At 43.1% G+C, this 26,552-nt stretch overlaps 1 protein-coding gene across 7 annotated transcripts in view; it reads left to right on the forward strand.

The window, feature by feature from the left end:
* Positions 1–26,552, forward strand: part of MAP3K3 (mitogen-activated protein kinase kinase kinase 3) — a 61,138-nt gene that overhangs the window by 17,099 nt on the left and 17,487 nt on the right. For all 7 annotated transcript variants that reach the window (XM_070773751.1, XM_070773750.1, XM_070773754.1 and 4 more), the window contains 4 exons: positions 2,740–2,780; positions 8,656–8,755; positions 14,205–14,318; positions 19,768–19,888. In XM_070773751.1, the coding sequence (XP_070629852.1) occupies positions 2,740–2,780; positions 8,656–8,755; positions 14,205–14,318; positions 19,768–19,888 (376 nt within the window). The remainder of the gene's footprint in view (positions 1–2,739; positions 2,781–8,655; positions 8,756–14,204; positions 14,319–19,767; positions 19,889–26,552) is intronic.

A 26,552-nucleotide genomic window follows, 5' to 3' on the forward strand; every position in this document is an offset into this window, starting at 1 on the left:
TGAGTTCTGAAAAGTAAGGTTTCAGAAGATCCTGTGATTCTTTCTTTCCTTCAGTGTTCCATTGAGGCCCTGCGTCTGTGAGTAAAATAAACCTCCCTTGCCTGTGTAACACTTAAGTTGTAGCCTATTTGCTGCTGCTGCTGCTAAGTCGCGTCAGTCGTGTCCGACTCTGTGTGACCCCATAGACGGCAGCCCACCAGGCTCCCCCGTCCCTGGGACTCTCCAGGCAAGAACACTGGAGTGGGTTGCCATTTCCTTCTCCAATGCGTGAAAGTGAAGTCGCTCAGTCGTGTTGGACTCTCAGCACTGCCATGGACTGCAGCCTACCAGGCTCCTCCGTCCATGGATTTTCCAGGCAAGAGTACTGGAGTGGGGTGCCATTGCCTTCTCCTTGTAGCCTATTTAGGCTTCTTTTAAAGCATTATGATCTTGAGAGAATTTATTTAACTTCACTGTAACTCAGTTTCTCCTGTAAAATAGGGATCGTAGGAGTTCCTGTTAGTTTAATTGATGCATGTAACATACTTAGAACAAGGCGTAGTACATAGTAAATGTTCTATAAATGTCAGCTACTGTCATATTATTGATGATGGATAAAGTGGTCCATATGTTAAATCGAAGGGTGAATGGGCTGTATCAGGGCTGTATTTTGAAGAGTTGTCACAGTGCAGGCGTGTTACTCCGGGGAGCTTTGCTGTCCACTGTTTAGCATGTGAATTTTTTGGGAGAATCCCAGGGACGGGGGAGCCTGGTAGGTTGCCGTCTATGGGGTCGCACAGAGTCGGACACGACTGAAGCGACTTAGCAGCAGCAGCTCTTTAAGCCTCTATTTCCTTGACTTTAAAATAGTGGGTTAGAGGCTGTATTCTTATATTTTAATTCAGTGACTCTCAAGGTGTGTTCTGGGTCCCCTCCCAGGTTCCCAAGAACCTTTAGGGTGTCCCTCAGGTTAAAACTATTTTCATAATAGTACTAAGATGTTCTTTGCCCTTTTCACCCTCATACTCTTAAAAAAAGTACAGTAGAGTTTTCCAGAGGCTACATGATACATGTTGTCACAATAGTTTGAAAGCAGAAGCTGATCTGAGAACCCAGCCATCTCCTATGAAGCCATGCATTAAAGAGTTTCCCACTCTCTTGCTTCACTTTTTCTTTCTCCCCTCCCCGCCCCAACCCCAGTATTTTGGCCGTGTTTCATGGCATAGAGGATACTCCCCTGACCAGGAGTTGAACCTGTGCCTCCACAGTGAAAGTGCCAAATCCTAACCACTAGGCCACCAGGGCACTCCATCTCACGTCACTTTTTAAAAAACATACAGTTTTTAAAAAGTGCTTATGTTAACACATAATGGTTTTAAATTATTTTTAGATGAATAAAATTTAAGTTTTCTTAGTTTTAATTTGTAATAAGGCAAATATCTGTAGATATCATATACATAAACAAAAGCTTTTAGGGTTTTTTAGAGTGTAATTAGAGTCTTTAGAGTGTAAATTTGTAGAGTGTAAGTTAGAATCATCAGTCTAGTTCCTTTGACTGGAAGAGAATTCTAGCCCTCCCGACTCCTGGAAAGGGGAAGTCCTTTGTGCACCTGCCCCACCTTTCAGCTTTCTCCTTTTTCTGTCATCTTCTCTGCCTGCTCTATGTTCTTCATCTTCAGATGTCCTGAAACCCTCTTCTTTCTTCAAAGCCACAGTCTTTGGTCTGTCTCAGTATTATTTTCATTCACTGACTATGAACTCTTTCTTACCTTTATCTCTATTGCTTGTTGGTTTCCTGACAATCTTAGTTTTCTTTTTCCCTTGTACCTGTTCTTCTGTAGTATCTCTTCTCTTTTCCTATCATTTCTAACTCCCTCAAGTTATTTGTTTGACCTTTATAGTATCTCTTCCTCCCTGATTTGTTCCTTAACCTTCTAACACCCCTTCTTTCTGTTGTTTCTGATACTTATACTCAACTCTGTGTTTTTCAGTCAATGAATTCATTTAACAAATATTGTTAAGCACAAACATTATATACCATTACGTTTGCTTGTCCCTGGAGCTACGGAATTAAGAGAGGCATGATCCCTGTTCTCCCAGAGCTTATAGGGTACCCTGATCGTCATCTAGGCTAAAACTGGGAGCAATTATAAGGTATTTGTCCAGAGTGCCACTCTACTCCCACTTAGGGCAGCCGTGATAGGATAGTGGAAATCATTGGTACCAGTGGCAACCATTTATTGCATGTCTACTGTGTATTAAGTATTTTACTTACATTTTCTTGTTTAGTTCTCATAACAGCTCTGTGAGTTAGGTATTTAGCCCTATTCTGCAGATGGAAGAACTGAGTTATAGAGGATAAGTAACTTGGTTGTGGTCGTATAGCTAGAATTATCACTATGAAGACTTCTTTTTCTTTTTAGTTACGTCAGCCAAGAAGGAATGGTATCCTGGCCCGGAGGTGGTGACATAGTGGGAGCAGCTCCAGAGCCAGTTGTGGAGATAGAGCTTGTGAACTTAGAGATGACATGTCAGAGCAGATCTCCTGAGCTGGGCAACCCCGAGGGTTCTTGTCCCAAGACCTTTGTTGCCCCAGAGGTTAGAACTCAGTGACAAGAGTGCTGTCAGGGCAGAGAAGCTCCAAAGGAGCCTTCAGGGATGCTGCCTAATGTTGCTGAAGGGCAGCTGGAGGCTACCTGGGTGGGGCAGGAGTGACACAGGCCAGAAAACCCACTAACTTGTCCATCCTTTCTTTGGCAGAGTGACGTCAGAATCAAGTTTGAGCACAACGGGGAAAGGCGGTAAGTCTGCCTTCCGATGAGTGGCTGTGTCAGCTGTGCCCCATTTCTCAGAAAGCGTGCAGCTTGTGAGAGCCATCTCCCTGGAGTGATTCGTGTGGGGTCCCTGGCTGGGGAATGGGGTTGACGGGGCATAAAGGGGAATGTTGCATGCTTGGTTTGGCATATTGACTGAACCTTGTTTCTGGTCTTAAAGCATCAGCTGCTAATGTTTTACCCTTCTGCACTTATTCTGCTGCTGTGAGGTCCACCATTGTGCTGGGGGAGGAAGTCAGGGCTCCAGCTCCACTGAGTCATAGCTTCCAGACATGCTGACCCTGTGCCAGCTGTGGGCATCAGAGGGAGAGGAGGCTTCTCCTGTGATGTGCTGCCATTCCTGTCCTGAAAGAGTGTCCCTGGTTTTGTCCACATCAGGGGTCATGTTGGGTGAATTGGAAGTTTTTTTAAAATGTCTCTAGGTCATGGGAAGCTGCATTAAGTCCCTCAATTGTGAAAGATTTCAGCTCATTTGAGGACATAGAGAGAGTTCTCAGTCTGCATTCTGTATCTTACCTTGGGGAAGTGAAAGTACTGTTACAAACCCTTGTATCCTTTTCCCATTTTCAATATTAAGGTTTTTGTAGGAAGTCAAGATAGAAGTTCTCAGTGGAGAAAAATATGACTTCATTTAATTTCCAAGTTATTTTAAGGAAAATCTTTAAGAAAGCGTATAGAACTCTGGTCAGGGGATATTTGGGACACTTTGTGTACATGTATGTAGCATGTATATGCACAAGCATGCTTTTCAGTATCTGTTTCTTGCTCTTTGCCTTTCTCCCTCACGGATAACTGCCCTGCCCTTTTTCCTTTATTGTGAACATCTGGAGGGCAAAGAGCACACCTATGAGGGTAAGACCCTCCTATTTTACCAGTCACCAGAGGACCTCGCATGCGTCCTCAGTCTCTTCAGTCGTGTCCAGCTCTTTGTGGCCCTATGGACTATAGCCTGCCAGGCTCTTCTGTCCATGGGATTCTCCAGGCAAGAATACTGGAGTGGGTTGCCATTTCCTTCTCCAGGGGATCTTCCCAACCTAGAGATCGAACCACATCTATTTCGGCTCCTGCATTGCAGGCAGGTTCTTTACTGCTGAGCCACTGGGGAAGCCCCCAGAGGACCTTAAGTGCCTTCAAACGTTTTTGTCCTGAAAGTTCTCTGCTGCTGGCATCTTTCAGCCCACTCTCAAACTAGCTCTGGAGCTCTGGAGATCTGTGGCTCTGCTTTTCCTTAAAAAGATACATTCAGAAGCCTGCAAGTTGGTCAGAGGTGGAAACATTGTACAAAGGGCCATCTGCAGAGCCAGGGCCTGCCTGCTGCTGCTAGGTAAATTCTAGGGCTGTTCCAGGCCGGGAGGGAAGAAGGTTTTCTGAGCTCTGTCCCCAGCTGTTTGTTCTAGGACCTGCCAGTAGCTCGGAAGTTAAATTGTCACTTCATTGTTGCTGCTTTTCACACTTCTGACCGGACTGGATTTTGGAGGGATCGCCAAACTCAGAGCAGCCGAGAGTTTTCAGAAGTAGATACGAAATCAAAGGCTCGATTGTGTTGGAGCCTAATTACGCAGTTACGCTCTCCTGAATTCCTGTTCCCTAAGTGGTATATAGTTACAGTGAGCAGACTTACACTGAGAAAGTGTGTGTGTTTAGTTTCAGAGATGCTGCCAGATCAAAACCACAAATATTTAAGGTGGTCAGGCAGGAATGGCCTTTTGAAGCCCCGAGCAGCAGTGTTGGTATCAAGATTTTGAGAACTGCATGCTCTTTTTATGGAGCTGTTTTCTGGAGCCATGGTGTTTCACTGTTCATGTACTGTGTATGGAATTGAGGACTTTATAAAGTCTGTGTGGCGAAGCCACGTTCAAGCTGCTCTGTGCCAGACAGCTCTGGTTTCATGTATTTCATATCTTAAAGATTTGGTTGAAAATATTTCTGTGGGCTTTCTTTACTTTTTACAGGACTAGGAACAGTATCTATTTAAATGTTGTAGGCTCTTATAGACTTAGAATTTACAGAAAAGAGGAAAGAAAGAAGTAGTGACTTTTCCCCTTCGTCATTGCCAGATATCCATTCTGGTGGGCTGAGTTTCCCTTTGCTTTGGATGGGTGGGCATCAGACTCTGAACTTTCCTCCCTCTTAGCCTCAGGAGGGCAGAAGAGGACTGTAGACTAAGATCTCCCTCCTTGGAAATGATCTTGCTGAATGTATTAGTTTATATCCACCAGGAAATCCATCCATATTGTAATCCTTGTATTCCCTCCCCACCTCAAATCAACCATCCCCCACATTAATCAGGTGCTGTCTTTAAAAAAGAGAGAGAAAGTTAAGTGCTGCCTAGATATGAGTTATCTAGATACATGTGTTTGATGGATTCTTCTGAGAGAATACCTTTCTATTTATTCCTTATAGTAAATCATATCTCCTTCATCAGGACCTCAGCCACAGTTCAAAAGGGGCCTGCCTTTTGAACTGGTGGGGATGGTTGTGCTGGGTGTTAGACTCGTCTTTGAAGTACTAGCCTGAAAATGCCAGTTATTTAAGGTGATGGTGGCAGCTTAGATCTTAACTAACCTGGGAGTCCTGGTTTCTTGACCTTGATCAGAGTTTTGGGCTGCTTTTAAATGGTTTTGGAAGTTCTAAATGGTTCATCACCAGGCCTGACGCAGGAGAATTTATCTCTGAGCCTGATCTTTTTCTGACTGTGTTAGGGACATCTGAGTGATCTGGTATTTTATTCGGAAAGGTGGACCCCTTTTGAACCATTGCTGAGGTCCTGATGAAGGGGATATGGAATTAATTATTATGGAATTTAGTAATTCCTTAATTACAAAAGAATTAATAGAAAGGTATTCTCTTGAAAGAATCCATCAAACACTCATATCTAGATAACCCATATCTAGGTAGCACTTACTTTTTTATCTCTCTCTTTTTTAAAGATAGCACCTGATTAATGCTTGGGATGGTTGATTTGAGGGGGGAAAATATAAGGATTACAATATGGATGGATTTCCTGGTGGATATACATTAATATATTCAACAATATAATTTTCAGAAATGAAGGTAGTGACAGATGAAGGAAAAGTTATAGAGAAATTATCTCCCTGAGATATTAGGCTTTGCGTGAAGGATTATACTAATAGCCTATCAACGTTGTTCAGTAGAACTTCCACTCTAATAGAAATGTTCTGCAGAAATCCCTTGGTAGCTGAGGAAATTGGTTCCAGGGCCCCCTGTGGATATCAAACTCCTCGGATGCTCAAGTCTTTTGGATGAAATGGTGCAGTCTTTGCATATAACCTATGTACATCTTTGTGTATACTTTAAATCATCTCTAGATTACTTACAAAGCTAAGACAATGTAAATGCCATGTAAATAGTTGCCAGCATGGGGCATATTCAAGTTCTGCTTTTTTTGGAACTTTCTGGAAAATTTTTTTTTTCCAGATATTTTTGATCTGCATGTGTAGACCTGGGTATAAAAAGGGGTGACTTATAGCTGTGTTCTGGAGAAGGCAATGGCGCCCCACTCCAGTATTCTTGCCTGGCAGATCCCATGGACAGAGGAGCCTGGTGGGCTGCAGTCCATGGCGTCGCTGAGTTGGACACGACTGAGCGACTTCACTTTGACTTTTCACTTTCATGCACTGGAGAAGGAAATAGCAACCCATTCCAGTGTTCTTGCCTGGAGAATCCCAGGGATGGTGGACCCTGGTGGGCTGCCGTCTATGGAGTCACACAGAGTCGGACACGACTGAAGTGACTTAGCAGCAGCAGCAGCATAGCTGTGTTCTCCAGTATCTAGTGAGCACTTGAATGTGCTTATGGGACTGAAAGAGCTGATTTTAAATTTAATCAGTTTAAATTTAAATAGCCACTTGTGGCTAGTGGCTACTGTATTGAACAGCTCAGTTCTAGATATGACTTTCATGATGCCCACTGATTTGAGACAACCAGATTTCATGAAAATCCAATGGCTTACCTATCACATTACCCATGACATTTTTCACAGAACTAGAACAAATAATCCTAAAATTCATTTGGAACCACAGAAGGCTAAATTGCCAAAGCAATCTGAGGAAAAAGAAAGCAGGAGGCATAACCCTCTCAGACTTCAGACAAATTTAAAAGCTGCAGCCATCAGCAGTTTAAATTCTTGCTGTCAAATTTGTCTTCTTCCTTTTGGCCTCTGTATTTTATGTAACTTTATATAATGCTTAGGAAGACCTTCCCTACGCCAACATTTTTTTAATTCTACATTTTCTTATATACATGTACATATGTAGTATGCATATAAGTTTCTTTTTTATATTCTCTTCTGTTTATCTCTTTGTTTATTTCTGTTTTAAATAAGTTTTAAAGTATTGGGTTGGACCCCTATGATATGGTCACTTTTATATGTCAAATATTGTTGGCTATCCCCAGTATCCCTAATACATTAAAACTTTTTATTTAAAAAATGTCAAACACACACAAAAGTAGAGAATGTGAAACTGAACCTCCAAGGATCTGTTACCCAGCTTCAACATTATCAATATTTTGCCAGCCTTGTTTCATCTATCCCCACTTGTAAATTTTGTTGTGATGTGTAATGACAAATTATTTTAAGACCTCTTTGAACATGTTCCTACTCTACCATGTGTTAATATTTATAGAAATTGTTCTTTGAACAGACCTAGTGAGTCTCTCCAGAGAAGGCAATGGCACCCCACTCTAGTACTCTTGCCTGGAAAATCCCATGGATGGAGGAGCCTGGTGGGCTGCAGTCCATTGGGTCGCTAAGAGTTCGACACGACTGAGCGACTTCACTTTCACTTTTCACTTCCATGCACTAGAGAAGGAAATGGCAACCCACTCCAGTGTTCTTGCCTGGTGAATCCCAGGGACAGGGGAGCCTTGTAGGCTGCCATCTATGGGGTCGCACAGAGTCAGACATGACTGAAGCGACCTAGCAGCAGCAGCAGCAGCAGCAATGAGGCTCTCTCAGAGAAGGCAATGGCACCCCACTCCAGTACTCTTGCCTGGCAAATCCCATGGACGGAGGAGCCTGGTAGGCTGAAGTCCATGAGGTTGCTAAGAGTCGGACACGACTGAGCGACTTCACTTTGACTTTTCACTTTCATGCATCGGAGAAGGAAATGGCAACCCACTCCAGTATTCTTGCCTGGAGAATCCCAGGGACGGGGGAGCCTGGTGGGCTGCTGTCTATGGGGTCACACAGAGTCGGACACGACTGAAGCGACTTAGCAGCAATGAGTCTCTCTAGAAAAGCATCAATATCAACGCTATTTACAGGCACACGCGTCACTGGTTAAGAAAACTAATCAGGCATATAACCAACTCAAGGGAAATTCCTGTGACTCGGTGGTGAGAAATGTCAATTCTTAGGATAATCAGCATTGAAATTCCTGTGGCATGTCAAAAATGAACAGTAGAAAAGAACATTTCAAGTCCTGGATATGAGTCATTTAGAAGTTAAGACTGTGTTTTCAGGATTGCGGTTCCCATCTCCATGTTTTCTTCCTAATAGGAATATTTGGAACATAGTTTTTAAATCCAGGTGTCCTGCCATGATACTCAACTGTCATTGACTGAAAGATCTGAGCTGAAGTGGTAGAACATTGATTGAGATTGAGTGCTGCCTGTGGGTACTATTGAAAAACCTGAGAGGTGCTCAGAGAAAGGGTAAAAAGATAAAGGCAGATAAGAGAAGAAAAAAATACAGAGAAAGGCAAGCTGCATGAAAAATAAAAAGAACTCTTGAAAAGAAAGGAAAATATCACTCAGGAGTCATACCTTCTAAACCCTGCATTTAAAATACACAGTTAACCGTGCTTCTGTTCTGTTTCAGAATTATAGCATTCAGCCGGCCTGTGAGATACGAAGATGTGGAGCACAAGGTGACAGCAGTGTTCGGGCAGCCTCTGGATCTGCACTACATGAACAATGAGGTAGGCAGACAGACAGCCTGGGGATACGCGGAGCACCTTGCCTACCTTGTTTCTCTCTGCTTAACTGAGGATCTCCGAGTTTGTTCTTCTTATGTCATCTGCAGGTTTTCATTTTCTGGAGCCTCTTTTGTTAATTCCAATAATTCTGGGATTTTTCTTTTTTACTGCATGGAAGATTGCACAGCTAATTCCATTCCCTCTGCTCATTCTAGGCCGGTAGCTCTAATAACTCCATGGTGGAGTCAGGTACAGGGATCAGGGTCAGAGCTTAGCATTGCCTTGCTATAGCAGAGGGTTCAGCAGGGCTGGGGATGTGGGGAAAACTGGTGGGTAGGACTGTCAACCTCTGCTGCTGCTGCTGCTACTAAGTCGCTTCAGTCGTGTCCGACCCTGTGCGACCCCATTAGATGGCAGCCCACCAGGCTCCCCCGTCCCTGAGACTCTCCAGGCAAGAACACTGGAGTGGGTTGCCATTTCCTTCTCCAGTGCATGAAAGTGAAAAGTGAAAGTGAAGTCGCTCAGTCGTGTTTGATCCTCATCGACCCCATGGACTGCAGCCTACCAGGCTCCTCCGTCCATGGATTTTCCAGGCAAGAGTACTGGAGTCGGGTGCCATTACCTTCTCCGGTCAACCTCTATTGATAGTCATAAATGTTGGATTCTTCTCAGAGTTTAGCTTCTGATTGTAGCTGGTGTCAAACATTAGCACCTGCTCTAATCATTTCTTTAAATGTTTACTCCTCCTAACCCCACCCAGTGGTCCTTATTTATGCATACTTTGAACATCACCCAGGAAGGAATTCTTTTGAATGTCAGTTACTTGGCTGCTTTCCCAGCTCCAAGGAAGGTTCTAGAGGCTGTAGTCTGCTTAGGTTGATGCTTTAAATTAGTCTGAAAGGCAATGTATTTGTGCCCAGTAAAGAGCCTGCACTTTGAGGGGCTTCCCTGGTGGTCTAGTGGTTAAGAATCCATCTGCCAATGCAGGGGACATGGGTTCGATCCTTGGTCTGTGAAGAACCCACATGCTGCGGAGCGACTAAGCCCATGCATCACAGCTACTGAGCCTACGGTCTAGAGCCCACAAGCTATAACTACTGAGCCCATGTGCTGCAACTGTGGAAGCCTGCATACCTAGAGCCTATGCTCTACAACAAGAGAAGCCCTTGCAATGAAAAGCCCAGATGCTGCAACTAGAGAAAGCATTGAAGACCTGTCACAGCCAAAAAATAAAATAAATTAAAATCTTAAAAAAAAGAAAAGGATTGATTCATCCCTTAGTGGAAAATAAAGGCTTAAAAAAAAAAAGCTTGCTCCTTGAGGGAACTAAGTTGAGGGAATAGACAGGAAAGCTGGGCAACCTCATGGCTCTTTGAGAGGCCTTTCCTGTGTAGTTTTATTTTAGTGGTTGAAAAGTTAAGAATTTCCTCCAAACTCTGGGGCTGAAGTCTGTAGAAGCTGAGATTTGTTGGCTAAAGACTTTCTGGTCCTCTTTAAACAAAATGTACAGCCACAGTTGGGTACGCATGCTTGCTCAGTCACTTCAGTTGTGTCCGATTCTGTGATCCCATAGACTGTAGCCCGCCAGTCTCCTCTGTCCATGGAATTCTCCAGGCAAGAATACTAGAGTGGGTTGCTATGTCCTCCTGCAGGGAATCTTCCTGACTCAAGGATCGAACCCGAGTCTTCTGCATCTCCTGCATTGCAGGCAAATTCTTTACCACTGAGCCACTAGGGAAGCTTCCCAGTTGAGTATATGCTGGCATATAGCTAACAAAAATAAGACCATATGAGCTTTTGCTTTTTGGATAGATTTTAGAAATACATCAAATTTAGAAAATCAGTAACACTATGGTTAATAAATAAAACAGATGTAAGCATTTCAAAGTATGTAAACTAACACATTTTAAATACAGGATATGAGAACCTCCAAAATATAAGTGAAAAATCCATAGAACAGTTCAAGCATCCATGACTATATGAGAAAGTGACGCTAAAATCAGCTAGCCAGTCAGCATTCAAGAAGGTGTTCTTTAGTTAGGAAAGATTTTTCTGGATGATTCAGCACTACTTGTTTCTCTTTCCGTTAATATTTCCATTAAGAATTCCGTATGTCCCAAAATCCATTTTCAAACTCTTTTGCCAAAGAAGTGACTGCCTAGAATGTTGGGCATTCCTTTATTCAAATATTTATGCAGATATTGATTCTAAACCAAATATATTTTAAGAGTCAGTGAAGACTAATGTCTTTGAGCATTTATTTTTCATCACTTTTTTACTGTTGTTGTTGTTTCTGTTTTTGTTTTTTGACCTCATTTCCCAGACCAGGGATTGAACCCAGGCCATGTCAGTGAAATCCCAGAATCCTAACCACTAGGCCTCCAGGGAACTCCCATAATTGTTATTATATTAAATCATTCATATTTTTCCATACTCTGCTAATGTCAGTGACTAAGAGTTGACTAATTTATATCTTATTAATTTCAACTCTCTCAACCTATTTTTCTTTGCCCTCTAAACCCTGCCTTGTCAGGACTTGTGAACCACAGATGAAAAATCTTTGATTTTACTTATATTTTTGTTAAAATAGCTTTTTTGAGATATAATTCACCTACCATATCACTTACCCTTTTATTTTTAAATTTACATTTTTAAACTGTATAATTCAGTGATTTTTAGTATATTCAGAGTTGTGTTAACTACCAGTACCAGATTCCAGAACCTTTTTATCACCCCAAAGAGAAACACTATACTCATTAGCACTCACTTCCCATTCCCCCTCCACTGCCTAACCCCCGGGCAACCACTTATTTACATTACATCTCTGGATTTGCCTATTCGGAACATTCTGTATATATGGAATGACACAGTATGTGGCCTTTGTATTTGGCTTTTTTCACTGAGCATGTATTCAAGGCTCATCTATATTGTAGCATGTGTCAGACTTCATTCCTTTCTATGGCTGAATAATATTCCATGATATGGGTATATCACATTTTGTGTATCCCTTCATTCACCTCTTGATGTTTTTCTACTTTTGGCTGTTATAAATAATGCTGCTATAAACATTTGTGTACCAGTTTTATATGAACAGATGTTTTCAATCCTCTAAAATATACCTAAGAGTAGAATTGTGGGTCTTGTAGAAACTCTGTATCTAACTTTTTGAGCAACTGCCCAATTTTCTCATATTGGCTGGTGCCACGTTACATTCCTACTAGCAATATATGAGGATTGCAGTTTCTCCACATTCTCACCAGTACTTGTGATTTTTTTTTTCTTTTTTAAAAAAATTATAGCCATCCTAGTAGGTATGAAGTGATATTTTATTGTGGTTTTAATTTTCATTTCCCTAATGACTAACGGTATTGAGTATCTTTTCATGTACTTATTAGCGATTTATTGATTTTTCTTTGGACAAATATATATTCAAATCCTTTGCCCATTTAAAAAACTGGATTACTTGTCCTTTTATTTTTGACTTGTAAGAGTTCTTCATATATTCTGGATACTAGATCCTTAACATACATTTGCAAAACTGTAGCTTTTTTTTTTTTAGTTAAAACATACTCCAGTAATTTCTTTATCTTCTCGTATCTCCACCCGACACTAGCCCTTATTTATCCTTACTTTATATGTTACTCAGAAGTGAATTCTTTAATGTGATATGATCTGTAGAATTTCATCTCATTCCATGGGTTGTTTTGAGATTTTAAATACTGTTTTTTACTATTTGTTATTTCCTGGCCTAGGATTTAGAGTTCTCATTTCCTTGTATTATAAATTGGGAATTGCAGAAATTAATTGGATTTTTGCTTGTGTTTGCCACAGATGTATAAGAGCTGACATTCGTTAGGTCTTAAGGCATAGCATATTTATGCATCTTTTAATACTAAGTACTCATAATATTTCAGAAAACTAAGATCATGGCATTCGGTCCCATCACTTTATGGCACATAGATGGGGAAACAGTGGCTGACTTTATTTTTTTGGGCTCCAAAATCACTGCAGATGGTGATTGCAGCCATGAAATTAAAAGATGCTTACTCCTTGGAAGGAAAGTTATGACCAACCTAGACAGCATATTAAAAAGCAGAGACATTACTTTGTCAACAAAGGTCCATCTAGTCAAGGCTATGGTTTTTCCAGTAGTCATGTATGGATGTGAGAGTTGGACTGTAAAGAAAGCTGAGTGCCGAAGAATTGATGCATTTGAACTGTGGTGTTGGAGAAGACTCTTGAGAGTCCCTTGGACTGCAATGAAATCCAACCAGTCTATCCTAAAGGAGATCAGTCCTGGGTGTTCACTGGAAAGACTGATGTTGAAGCTGAAACTCCAATACTTTGGCCACCTGATGCGAAGAGCTGACTTATTTGAAAAGACCCTGATGCTGGGAAAGATTGGGGGCAGGAGGAGAAGGGGACAACAGAGGATGAGATGGTTGGATGGCATCACTGACTCAATGGACATGGGTTTGGGTAGACTCCCGCAGTTGGTGATGGATAGGGAGGCTTGGCATGCTGCGGTTCATGGGGTCACAAAGAGTCGGACACGACTGAGCGACAGAACTGAACTCAACATCTTCTGCTTTTTAATAGCAAGTAAGACTTGTCTATATCCTCAAGAATCTTCTCTTTAATACTTCAGTGGAATGAAAACAGAGGAAGTCATTTTTGGTTCTAGTCATGGATTTTGTTTTTAACCTTTAAACATTAAGATATTAAACCCTTCTGTGTGGTCTAAATTTGTGTTCTTATTTGAGTAATGTTTTCATCCTCAGCCCTCCCTCTCCTCCTCCTCTGCCTTTTTTGCTTGTTCTGTTAATGTCAGCACAGAGTAGGGTGGGACACACTTCTGCTGCTCAAGTTGGGAAGAAATATGGGGGCTAGAACTGTTTGGGACTTGATGCTTTGGAGTAAAGAGTATTTTGAGAGAGGAAGCTCTTCTCAGAAAATATCTTGAAATAAAGTACTAATGTGCTACATCATGGATGAACTCAAAAACACTAAGCAAAATGAAAGAAGTTGGATGCAAAAGACTATGAATTGAATTGAATATATATGAATTGTGTGATTTCATTTATATGAAATGTCCAGGAAATGCAAATCTCTAGAGACAGAAAGTAGATTAGTGGTTGCCTGGGGTGAGAGGTAGAAAAGAGGAGTGACTGTGAATGGGCACAAGAGATCTTTTTAAAGCAGTGAAAATGTTTTAAAATTGAATTATGGTGATGGTTGCACAACTCTGTCATTTTCCTAAAACTTATTAAATTGTGCACTTAATGAAGAAAAAAAGAAAATATCTCTATGGCTTCAGTTAGGTCTTTTGAGGACTCCAGAGTATGCATTGAGATTGTTTTTCTCCAAATTTATTTTTAGTGTTAATTTGGTTATTTTTGCAGACTAAAGACATATTTTATATGATTTCCTTTTTCTGTGTCCTGTGTCACAGCTCTCCATCCTGCTGAAGAATCAAGATGATCTTGACAAAGCAATTGACATTTTGGATAGAAGCTCAAGCATGAAAAGTCTTAGAATATTGTTGCTGTCCCAGGACAGAAACCATGTAAGTAGCCCCTGCCCTGGACTGACAGCTGAAGACACAGCTTGCTGTCCTTCAGGAGTTCAGGTTCTTCCTTGATGAGTTTTGTGTTCCTCTGTCACTGCTAAAGCGAGAACATAAGTGCGGTCTAGCCCACTGGGTCAGCAGTCAGCTAGCCTTCTGCATTTGGTTTTACTCCAAAGCCAGATCATCAGTGTTAAAGTTGCAGCTGAAGGTTACTTGGCTTGTGGTGTGGGAGGAAGGAAAGCATTTTATGATAAAGGAGAGGATTCTTTTTCTCTATAGTTAATGTGTTTTTTTTTTTTTAATTTTAAACTAGATTTGGACCCCAGCAAGGGAGATTTGCTTAGCGTGGGGGTGCTGATTAGCAAAGACTGTCAAGGATTTGAGACTGTCATGCTTTGTGAACCCAACTGCCACAACTCGGCAACTGTGACTTTCCCTTGGGACACATGTAGAAAACACACTTTTCCCGTCTGTTCAGTGGGAAAAAGGCCATAGACTAAAGGGCCTCTAGTAAGTTAGCATCTGCTGCCTTACCAAATAGCAGCAATCTTAGGGACCTTCAGAACTTAGGGATTTTTCCTTACACAGTTTCCTTTCCTAAAGAATCCCCAAGGGCCTACGTTTCGCAAGAGTGCTTGTAATCTATATCTGTCTTCTGTCTGATTCCTCTACCAGTTTTCTTCACATACACATCCCTGAAAGTTTCTTTGGTGTTCTTTCCTTTCCATATACTTGAAAACAGCCAACTGTGGACAGCTAATGTTGCTGCCTGAGAACCGTGGATGCCCTATACCGAGCAGAATTTAGAGGGAATGGTGCTTTATTTTTAAAGAGACTTTAGAATGTCTGTTGATTAGGGAAAGACACAGAAGAATGTAGTTAGGAAGCCTTAGAATAAAGAAGATGTTTTCTAATATTACAGAAGTGTCCTTGTGCATGAGGACTGGTCTTCTCTTTCCCAGTGCCTTTTTTTCTGGATATGTTTTGGAAAGTATTCTGAAGTGAAATACACAACTTTATTCCTTCATTTCTCTGTCCCAGTTCCTTCCCTTCTCCTTGAGGTCCTTCCTCGTTGCCCAGCTTGTAAGATCTAAATGTAGCCTCGCACCCAAGGTTTTTCTCTAACGATCCTTCTTTCAGCTCCCCAGTCTCATCTTTCCAAGTTCTCCAGCATACTTCCCTTCTTCTGCAGTTCTTTCTTCCTTTTTGCCAGACCATGGTTGTCAGCCTTTTTTTAGGTTCTAGCTTGATTTACCTGCTACAGTTTGGCAAGTATTTTTGACTGAGGCCATATTGATTATTCCCCTTTCCTTTAGTCTTTGGATATAATTTGCACACTAGTTTATAGGTTGCTTAGTAATTGCCCTAAAGTTGTTGCGTATTTATAAATTTTATCCCAAAAGATTGTAAGGTCCTTGAGAACTGGAGCTGTATCTTATTGTTCTGGAACCCATCTTCCTAAGAGAGCAACAGTGACTACTTGAAATGTTAGTAAGAGTCAAGTAGAGACCGTATTTAGCAATCCCCTTCTTTACAGAAGAAGCTGGGATTGAAATTTAATGACATGATGGTTTAACTGGGAGCCAACAACCCTGATGGTGATCCCTCCACTCCCCTGACGAGAAACTTGAGACAACTGATTCTATACATTTGCCTCCACATCCATCAAAGGGTGCACTCAGCTGCAGGTGCTGCTGCAGCACCCAGAGCTGTGTGAGAGATGACCATCTGATCTCTGACACTCATGGCATTACATTAGATGTTGCATGAAATAAATGCCATATTGATGCCTCTCTTTCTAAGGATGTATATTTAAAAAATTACAAAGTCAGTGTAACATATTGTAAAGTTAAAATAATAAAAAAGGATTGTCTTACATAATTCTAGCACCAAAACATTGATTTTTCCATATGTTTCTCTTTGGCCATATGTATACACACTTTTAAGTGTTGTCATGGTGTTTATGCAGTTTTCTAATTTAATTTTTCACTTATTGTCATGTACATTTTTCTGTTAATATACAGTCTTCATGATTATAATTTATAAGGATGCAGAAGTCCCTTGAATGGATAGACCATACTTTTATTCAGTAACCAGTTTTGCTACTGTTAGAATGCTTAAGCTGCTCCTATTTCTTGACATTTATACAGATTTACATTTAAGACTAACAGTATTGGTGGTGATGAAATCTTTCCTTGGGGACTTCCTCAACTAGACTTCAGGCTTCTTTGTAAACAGAGGTATCATGATCCAAAATTGCTATGTGCTCAGGTGTCAGAGAAGGCAATGGCACCCCACTCCAGTACTCTTGCCTGGAAAATCCCATGGACGGAGGAGCCTGGTAGGCTGCAGTCCATGGCAGTGCTGAGAGTCCAACACGACTGAACGACTTCACTTTCACTTTTCACTTTTATGCACTGGAGAAGGAAATAACAACCCACTCCAGTGTTCTTGCCTGGAGAATTCCAGGGACGGGGGAGCCTGGTGGGCTGCCGTCTATGGGGTCGCACAGAGTCGGACATGACTGAAGCGACTTAGCAGCAGCAGCAGGTGTCCTCCTTTAGAAGAGTGCTTCTCTGTTTGTGATGAAATCTCACTTTTGTTCTTCTAGTTTCCAATCTGTCATAGACCAGTTCTTTTTAAAAAACACAAAAACTGAAAAGTGGAAAAATTAACTAGAGACATATAAAACACAAGCCCCGGATTTTCATTGTTAGATTCAATAGGCATAAGTCACTCTGCCAAATTGTTACCAAAGTGTTCATTAGCAAGTTACTCTTCATTTCAGTACTTAAATTGTAGAGGACTGGTTCACCATAGGTTGGAGCCTGGCACCAGCCCATAGATCACACTCTGCATACACTTCTTCAGGACACCACATACCCTGGTCTTCATCCCATCTTGATGATCACTGTCAGCTACTTTGTTCTCTATAGTTTCCTTCAGTTTTAGCAGCCTATCACCTCATTAACCTTTTGTTACCATCTGAACCTTTACTTCCCTTCTCATTCTTGTTTTTAAATGTACTGTCTCTTCTCTGGATTCCTTTTTTATTGCTCTTTCTATGACAGATTTTAGCCTTTCATCTGTCTTCATCCCTCAGCAAGGTGGATAGTCATACTCCTCCCATCTCACCTGGCCAAAGCCATGAACCAAACTAAAGCAAACACATGGATACCCCTTTTTTCCCCCTGCATCATTGAGTTCAACTGCTCCTTTTGTCTGATGCCACCAAATCTTTTATCAAGATAATTCGTGGGTCAACTTTTATAATCTTTTTTTGCTGGTTTCCAGTGACTGCAGTCTTTGTGCACGTGGTTCCCTGGTGAAATTTCATGTTGTTTGTGTCGGCCACAACACACTGCTACCCACAGAGTCTTTCAGTGAGGTTTTCACAAAATGGTCTAGTGCCTTCTATTTGCTGTCTCTAGAATGTTCTGCCAGCTACACACTTTGCACCCATTGGGACCCCTTTCACTCTCTGCAGGCCCTTTTATTTTTCCCTAGTCCCACCTTCCTCCCTCTCTTTCCCACTTCTAGGTCTTGTTCCAGGTTCCTTGAATCCTTGTATCATCCTCATTTTTGTTTACCATGTCATTCTCATGTCATTCCTAAAATCAGGGTTTTCCAAACTTGACCGAATATTACCAACACTTGGGGGAGATTTTAAAAATACCAGTCCTTGGGTCTTACCCCCAGAGAGTGTGCTGTAGTTGGTCTAAGGTGTTGAAAACCCCACAGGCAGTTCTGCTGGGTAGATGGGGCTGAGAACCACTGCTTTAAACCAAATATGACTCACCTCCCAGGACCTCACTGCTCTGAGTGTGGTCCATGTACCACCTCATCAACATCACCTGAAAGCTGGTTAGAAATGCAGATCCTCAGTCTCACCCCAGACCTGCTGAATCAGAATCTTGCATTTGAACAAAGTCCCAAGCAATTTGTGTGCACGTGGCAATGTGAGAAGCCCTGCTTGGAAACCTTCGCTGATTCCCTTCATCTGTTTTCCAACTTGGTGCCGCAGTCAGCCTTTCCTCTTAGAAACCTATGCTTGTGCCGGCTGTTGAACCTCATTTCCTGTCTCAGCTTTTAGATTTGAAAATTGAGAGATTAGAATTTATATTCTTCGGTAATTTCAGATTGTGTTGCCAAGATGTATGGAGTTCCCACTCTGTGTCAGGCCCTGTGTCCCAGCAGGTGTCCTTGAGGTCCTCAGCACAGCTCTTCTCTTTCTGACTGCAGGGCTTGTAGCCTTTCTGTGCCCCTTACTGACCTGCTTCCCCAGCGTGTGGCTTTGATTGTTTTTTCCTCTCTGACCCTTGGCGGAGAGCTATTGCACATCGGAGGCTTCAGCAAGAACACTCACTTCCCCTTGGTCCTGACTTCCCGTTAGAGCAGGACAGTGTGTCAGGACAGCCGGCATGTGATCAGGTCTGGCGCAGGGAGACCAGAGAAGGCTGCTTGGCAGCTGGATCTACCCCTGAGTGCGTGCGGGAAGCCTTTTTCCTGGAGGACAGGATAGAGTTTGTTTTGGTTGTACTTTTTTTTTTTTTCTTATGGAAGGTGTGTGTGAGAGAGAGAAAGAGAAACAAGTAGAAATTTTGACCCAAGTTATTTATAAATTCTGAGCTCCCATTCTCCATAGCACTCTACTTACTTATGAGCACAGCCTGACATCACTTGCTCCCCTTCAGCCTTCAGTTGTAAACTTTCTCATGCCAGGCCCCCTTTTATTGCTTTGTTTTCTTTCTAGGGCTCACCTCGTGGCCCAACTGAGTCAGTGCAAAGTGGGGTGGATGTAGCAAGGCTGCTGACCCTGTCCTGAAGGCCTTGACCTCTGGCAGCATGGTATCTGTGATAGTCTTTCTGAGATGAACACGGTCCCAAGATGGTTCACATGTAAACTCCAGGAATATGAAGTAGCCAAGCTCACTGTACCCTAATTTTCAGGGAGCAATGATAGGGGGGAAGAAGAAGCATATCACATTATTTTTAAAATGTTTTATCAACCAGAGTTTTTGATGCAGAGGTGGCCATCATTTTCCACTGTGAACCCCCATGCAACAGGTGATCTTGCTGCTGAGAAATCTGCTTTTTCCTGCTATTCTCCCCAACCCTTCAGAGAGTTTTATGAGAGGATATTTACAGCTGTTTTCTGTTTGGCACATTACTACAGGAATGCCTGGTATTCCTGTGTGTCTGGGTCATCACCTATTACATGGGAGCACTGGGTATCAGTGCTTTCTATCAGTGAAACTGTAAAATGACATTGAGCAAATAGCGATGGGCCAAATCTGATTGAGGAGTGAGGTTTGGGGGAAAGCTGAGAAGCTCATGCACTGAAAGCATGAAGGTGGCTGAGAGCATGGTGAGTTCCAGGGAGGGGCGAGGGGACGTTTCTCAGCCTGCCTCCTTAGTAAGCTGCCTTTTTCCTCTTATCTTGCAGACCAGTTCCTCTCCCCACTCCGGGGTGTCCAGGCAAGTGCGAATCAAAGCTTCCCAGTCTGCGGGAGATATAAATACCATCTACCAGCCCCCTGAGTCCAGGAGCAGGCACCTCTCTGTCAGTGAGTATCTCATCCCTTTTTTTCCTCTTATCTATCTGCCTATGTTTTTTTTTTTAACATTCTTTTAAAAAATAATTATTAATTAAAAAACAGTCATCAAACATTATTGACTGCTAGGCTGTTTGGAATAATCTTCCATGTGTTTCCTTGGGAAAGAGAAATAGTGATATGATTGGGATGGAGTCCTGACCCTTATGGTGTCATGCTGTGGTGGGATAATCAGGTCCTCTTCAACAGCCCTGAAAAAGTGATCTCAAACATCTGCTTGAGGACCTTCAGTGACAGTGGCCCTCACTTCTGACCATACTTTGCCCAAAAGACTAGGGACTTGTGGAGGTAGAAGTCAGGTCCAAGTTTGAGTTTTGATATCAAGCCTCTTGCTTATGGTTCCTGAGGAGTTCTGATATTTCACGGAAGATGCAGGCCAACAAGACTCCTGGAGCGTCCTAAGTTGTCTGGGAGGACAGGAGACTACTGACGTAATATATACAGTTGGCTCATTAGTCAGAAAGATATGTAGCTGCTGCCAGGCCTTCCTGGGAAAGAAATCTAAATCAGATCTGTGCATTGCACCAGGCAATCCAGTTTTGCTCTGGATCCCTTTTCCCACATTTGAGGAGAAAGCTCTCTTTTTGAATTGTGCAGTTTGTTTCAAGGGGGAAGTCTGGCCTTGTCAGCATTTGCATTGAGGTTGCTGCCCTGATGTTGCTGGAACCCCTGCTGCTGTCCATACAGGTTCTCTCTGGGTAGGTAGAATTGCATCAAACTGAACAGTTTTCCAAAGAATAACAAGAAGAGATAAGAAAGCCTTCCTCAGCGATCAATGCAAAGAAATAGAGGAAAACAACAGAATGGGAAAGACTAGAGACCTCTTCAAGAAAATTAGAGATACCAAGGGAACATTTCATGCAAAGATGGGCTCGATAAAGGACAGAAATGGTGTGGACCTAACAAAAGCAGAAGATATTAAGAAGAGGTGGCAAGAATACACAGAACTGTACAAAAAAGATCTTCACAACCCAGATAATCACGATGGTGTGATCACTGACCTGGAGCCAGATATCCTGGAATGTGAAGTCAAGTGGGCCTTAGAAAGCATCACTACGAACAAAGCTAGTGGAGGTGATGGAATTCCAGTTGAGCTCTTTCAAATCCTGAAAGATGATGCTGTGAAAGTGCTGCACTCAATATGCCAGCAAATTTGGAAAACTCAGCAGTGGCCATAGGACTGGAAAAGGTCAGTTTTCATTCCAATCCCAAAGAAAGGCAATGCCAAAGAATGCTCAAACTACCGCACATTGCACTCATCTCACATGCTAGTAAAGTAATGTTTAAAATTCTCCAAGCCAGGCTTCAGCAATACGTGAACCGTGAACTTCCTGATGTTCAAGCTGGTTTTAGAAAAAGCAGAGGAACCAGACCAGAGATCAAATTGCCAACATCTGCTGGATCATGGAAAAAGCAAGAGAGTTCCAGAAAAACATCTATTTCTGCTTTATTGACTATGCCAAAGCCTTTGACTGTGTGGATCACAATAAACTGTGGAAAATTCTTAAAGAGATGGGAATACCAGACCACCTGACCTGCCTCTTGAGAACTGTATGCAGGTCAGGAAGCAGCAGTTAGAACTGGACATGGAACAACAGACTGGTTCCAAATAGGACAAGGAGTACGTCAAGGCTGTATACTGTCACCCTGCTTATTAACTTCTATGCAGAATACATCATGAGAAACGCTGGACTGGAAGAAACACAAGCTGGAATCCAGATTGCCGGGAGAAATATCAATAACTTCAGATATGCAGATGACACCACCCTTATGGCAGAAAGTGAAGAGGAACTCAAAAGCCTCTTGATGAAAGTGAAAGTGGAGAGTGAAAAAGTTGGCTTAAAGCTCAACATTCAGAAAACGAAGATCATGGCATCCGGTCCCATCACTTCATGGGAAATAGATGGGGAAACAGTGGAAACAGTGTCAGACTTTATTTTTTGGGCTCCAAAATCACTGCAGATGGTGACTGCAGCCATGAAATTCAAAGACGCTTACTCCTTGGAAGGAAAGTTATGACCAACCTAGATAGCATATTCCAAAGCAGAGACATTACTTTGCCAACAAAGGTCCGTCTAGTCAAGGCTGTGTTTTTTCCTGTTGTCATGTATGGGTGTGAGAGTTGGACTGTGAAGAAGGCTGAGTGCCGAAGAATTGATGCTTTTGAACTGTGGTGTTGGAGAAGACTCTTGAGAGTCCCTTGGACTGCAAGGAGATCCAACCAGTCCATTCTGAAGGAGATCAGCCCTGGGATTTCTTTGGAAGGACTGATGCTAAAGCTGAAACTCCCGTACTTTGGCCACCTCATGTGAAGAGTTGACTCATTGGAAAAGACTCTGATGCTGGGAGGGATTGGGGGCAGGAGGAGAAGGGGACGACAGAGGATGAGATGGCTGGATGGCATCACTGACTCGATGGACCTGAGTCTGAGTGAACTCCGGGAGTTGGTGATGGACAGGGAGGCCTGGCGTGCTGCAATTCATGGGGTCGCAAAGAGTCGGACATGACTGAGTGACTGAACTGAACTGAACTGCTCTCTGGAGATCTGGAGCTGAGCTGGCAGCCAGGCGGGACGGGGCGGCCGGGGTGCTGCATTCTAAGCATCAGTCCTGTCATGGAGCTTGTGTGGGAATAAGAAGCCTCCCCAGGGAGCAGCAGAAAGATTGTGCTGCTGAGGCACTGACTCTGCCTCACTGAGTAATTTCTGGAGCCTGAGGAAGCTCTGGTAGTAAGTGTTGCCAAGCTGGAAGTCCATATATGCATTTCATATTTCCATAGCCTTGTGGATGATTGATGGGTATGTTTACAGTAAGCTGGTTGAGGGGAGAGCCAATACCCGAGCAGGGAGACCTTATCCAGAGCATCTCTGGCCCTAGAATCCAGGTGTCCTGGAACCTGCGTATCTCTGCTAGTTTGGCCTCTGTTCTGGAGTCCCTGTAGAGACCAAGGGGCTGGAGGGGGTCAGCACTGCTCCTTTGTGGAGGAAGCAGTGAGTACTGACACTGGGCAGTGATGTGGCCTCCTGCTCCTAAGCAAGTGCCTGTGACGTGTGTGGAGGTGGGTGCTAAAAGGTTGGCCATTGTCATAGGGGCCCGATTTGGAATTTCCTTGTCTGAGAGTGCTGAGGAGTAAAATCTCTACAAATGAGTTCCTGTCTATATAAAGAATGGGCAACACAGCCTCCCAGCATGCAGAGATCCTGGGTTCCTCCCTTCAGCCAGCATTGTATCCCAGGCTCTAGGCTGGTGTGGGGTCTACGGTGGAGGCACCTGGAAGGCCGAGGGTGGTGTGGGGATACAGAGGAGAGAGAACCAGCTCTGCCCAGGACTTTGCTTTCACAAGAGAGGGAACATCAGAGATGACAAATGAGGGGAAGATTTACTGAGTGTGAAATGTAGACAGATATTCCAGGCATAGAAAGGGGCATCTGCCAGGCACGATCACCAAAGAAGATGGTGACTTCTGAGAACACCAGGTGGTTCTGGATTATGAAAGAGACTCGTAAAGCTGGGATGTGGCAGAGGCTATGTCTGACTAGAATGACCTGGGATGTACATCCAATGTGAGCTGGAATTTTAGAGGTTATGGAGGATTTCCATAGGCCAGGATGAGGGGAGAGGTCATTTCAGGGCTCTGCTGGTGGTGATCCCACGTACCCTTCTGACTGGGCTGATGTATTTGAAGGAGAAATAGAGATGTCTGCTATGACCAAGGAGCCTCAACTGCACATGGACTTGCTCTGTGGGCGGTGGGCAGCCGCTGGGAGTGGTGACCCCTGGTACCATCTCTGTTCTAACGCTTATCACATTATCTTATGATATCTCTCTCCTTTTACTCATTTGTTCGTTTAGGAAATAATTAGCTAGAATATCTGCTGTGTGCTGGAATCATGGAAATCAAAAACACAGTTCCTGTCCCTGTGGCCCTTATGTACCTGTAGGAGGTCAGATCTCACTTGTCGTGACTTATCTCTAATTATACGCTGTGACCAAAAGGTGTGTGGTGGTGTTAGCACATACAACTGAAGGATATGACCTGATTTTAGGGCCAGTGAAGCCTTAGGCTGTGACCTAGAGCATGAATGGGAGTTATTCAAAAGGACAGGGAGGAGAGTTCCTGGCTTTGCTTGCAGAGGCCTCATGAAAAGGGGAGTGCCCTGTGTTTCAGGAACAGGAGGAAGCCCTGAGGGCTGGAGACCTGAGAACAGGGCAAGGGGGATGGGCTGAGGCTGAGCAGGAGGGGCCAAGCCTTGTGGACTGTCAGGTAGATTTCAGTCCTATGGTGAAGGCAGTAAAAAATCCACTTTAGGATTTTTAAGTGAAGAGGAATGGGTGATGTATTCGGATTTTTATTTTGAAAAGATTTTTCTAGCTACATAAGGGGTGGAGAGCTGATCCAAGAGGGTCAAGCATGGCTCCAAGGGAAAGCCATATTAGCCTATGTAATGGTCCAGATGAAAGAAGACAGAAACGTGGATTAGACTAGTGATGGTAGGTAAAGCGGAAGGACCAGGTGGATTTGAGACATTTAGAAGGTAACGCCATTAGAACATGGCATTGTGGTCTGGGGAGGTGGTGGGGTGGTCACTGAAATCCATTTAGGATCTACAGGGTCTGAACTATTTTCATGATAATACTAAGACATCGATCGGCTTTTCACTAATTCTCTCACAAATAGAGGAATTTTCCAGAGGTTACCTGCTTGGGGTAATATCATTGCTCTGTGGCTAATGGAATGTGTGCTTGTGTATCAGTGTGTTTTAAACTTTCTGACCCTAATTTCTAATACAGTGAATATCAACTGGTTATAACCCCCATAAATAAAAGATCTTTGGTGTCCTCAATTTTAGAAGTGAAAAAGTGTTCTAAGATCAGAAGGGTTAAGAACCACTGTGGTATTGGATTGCATTTTCAGGTGTTGAGAGAGCAGGATGGTAAGTTACTGGTTTATGGATATCTGGCAGTACCTTTCACCAAGACAGAGATTAGAAGTGAGCCTGGTTTCAGGTGCTGAGAAGGGCATGAAATTTTAGGCAGGTTGAATTGGAGATGGATTTGAGTCAGCTAAGAGAAGACAGCAGATGGGCAGCTAACTCTGCAAATCTCTAGCTCAGAGGGGAGAAAACTAGCAGTAGAGGAGAGAAATGGATGTTATCAAGTTGAAGCTATGGGCCCAGATGAGAGTTTCTAAACGTACTCTAGAGTGAGAAGAAAAGAGGCCCTAGGACTGAGCCTTAGAAATCCAGACAGTGACCAGTTAGAGGAGGATGAACCTGTGGAGGACACAGGAAAGGAGTGACCAGAGAAGTAGGAGGGAGAGTATGCCAGGGTGGGAAGGAGGCCCTCCACGCCGCCAGCCAGGTTGAAAAGGACAGACCAAGAGTAAAAACTTGTCATTTTCATCCATACATCTGATTGCTTCCTCTGCTCGTATGGGGTAGGGCCTTCTGGAATAGAAGGAAACAGAAAGAGAGGAGTTAGGGTTTAAGCATGAGGGACAGAAGTCCTAGCCATGCAAATGGGGTCAAATGAGAAGCCTTGGCGACGCAGCCCCCACCAACAGGAGGGGCTCTTAGCCTTCCTTCCCCACCAGCATCAACATACCTGTGCGTATTGAGCGGAAGACTGAACATGCAGGTCATTCAGCTCCCACTGCAGCATTTTCAATAATGAGGAAGTGCAGCAAAGCCCAACCCAATTTGAGACAACTTTATTTGAGATTAGTCCTTATTTTGAGTTGAGATTCTGCCTTCTCTCACTTCACCCATTGACTCTAGTACTGCCATCTTGAGCAGCACAGATAACATCTTTCATGTGACAGCTTTTCAGATGCTTGAAACCAGCTATCATGTTCACCTTTGGTTTTTTCCCATCATAATATACATACCTTGAATTCCAGTTTTTTTCAATCCAATTAGCTTTAAAAAAAAAAAAAAAAAAAAACCACCCCAAACCAAAAATAAAACCTACTAGATAATATGTTAACCCAAAAAGAGAGACCCCTGAGGAAGATCTCCAGACAAGGCAGACGGAATTTCCCTATGTGAAGATACCCTTCTTTGTGTCCTTGCCTCTGGAGATTCTACCCACCTTTGACACTGAGAGCTCAAGCACTGTTTCTTCCATAATACATCAGGCGATGCCCTTAAGCCCTCAAGTAAAGGACTCATCCCTGCCACATCTGACTCGCGTTTGGCCGAGCGCATCTTAAGTGCCTTTGTCTCTGTTCTCATTCCATTTTGCTCCTCTTCTTGCCACTGTGACCTGCAGTGGGCATGCCAGATTGCAACCCCTCAGGAATGGGAAGGTGATGAGTAGAGGCAATTAGTTCTTTTTCAAAGGGTTTGGCCGTGAAAGAAAAAAAAGGTGGCTTAAGGGAGTGGCAGAAATAAGGTCAGGCTATTTTTAGGCTAGAGATCTGAGCTTGGTTATGAAAGGAGGCACAGAGACAGCTGAAAAGGAGATTGGAGCGGGTGAAGAGGGCACCCTAGGGTCCCCTGGGGTCCTGCTGAGAGTCAACGGGGGAGTCCAGGCCGAAGGCTTACAGTGCCTGGGTAAGGAGGAAGGCAGCCCTGGTCCTCAGAGAGGAGAGGTGGAAAAACGAGAGTGTTGAAAGG

This window comes from Bos indicus, chromosome 19, assembly GCF_029378745.1.
Source record: "Bos indicus isolate NIAB-ARS_2022 breed Sahiwal x Tharparkar chromosome 19, NIAB-ARS_B.indTharparkar_mat_pri_1.0, whole genome shotgun sequence".
Lineage (NCBI taxonomy): Eukaryota > Metazoa > Chordata > Mammalia > Artiodactyla > Bovidae > Bos > Bos indicus.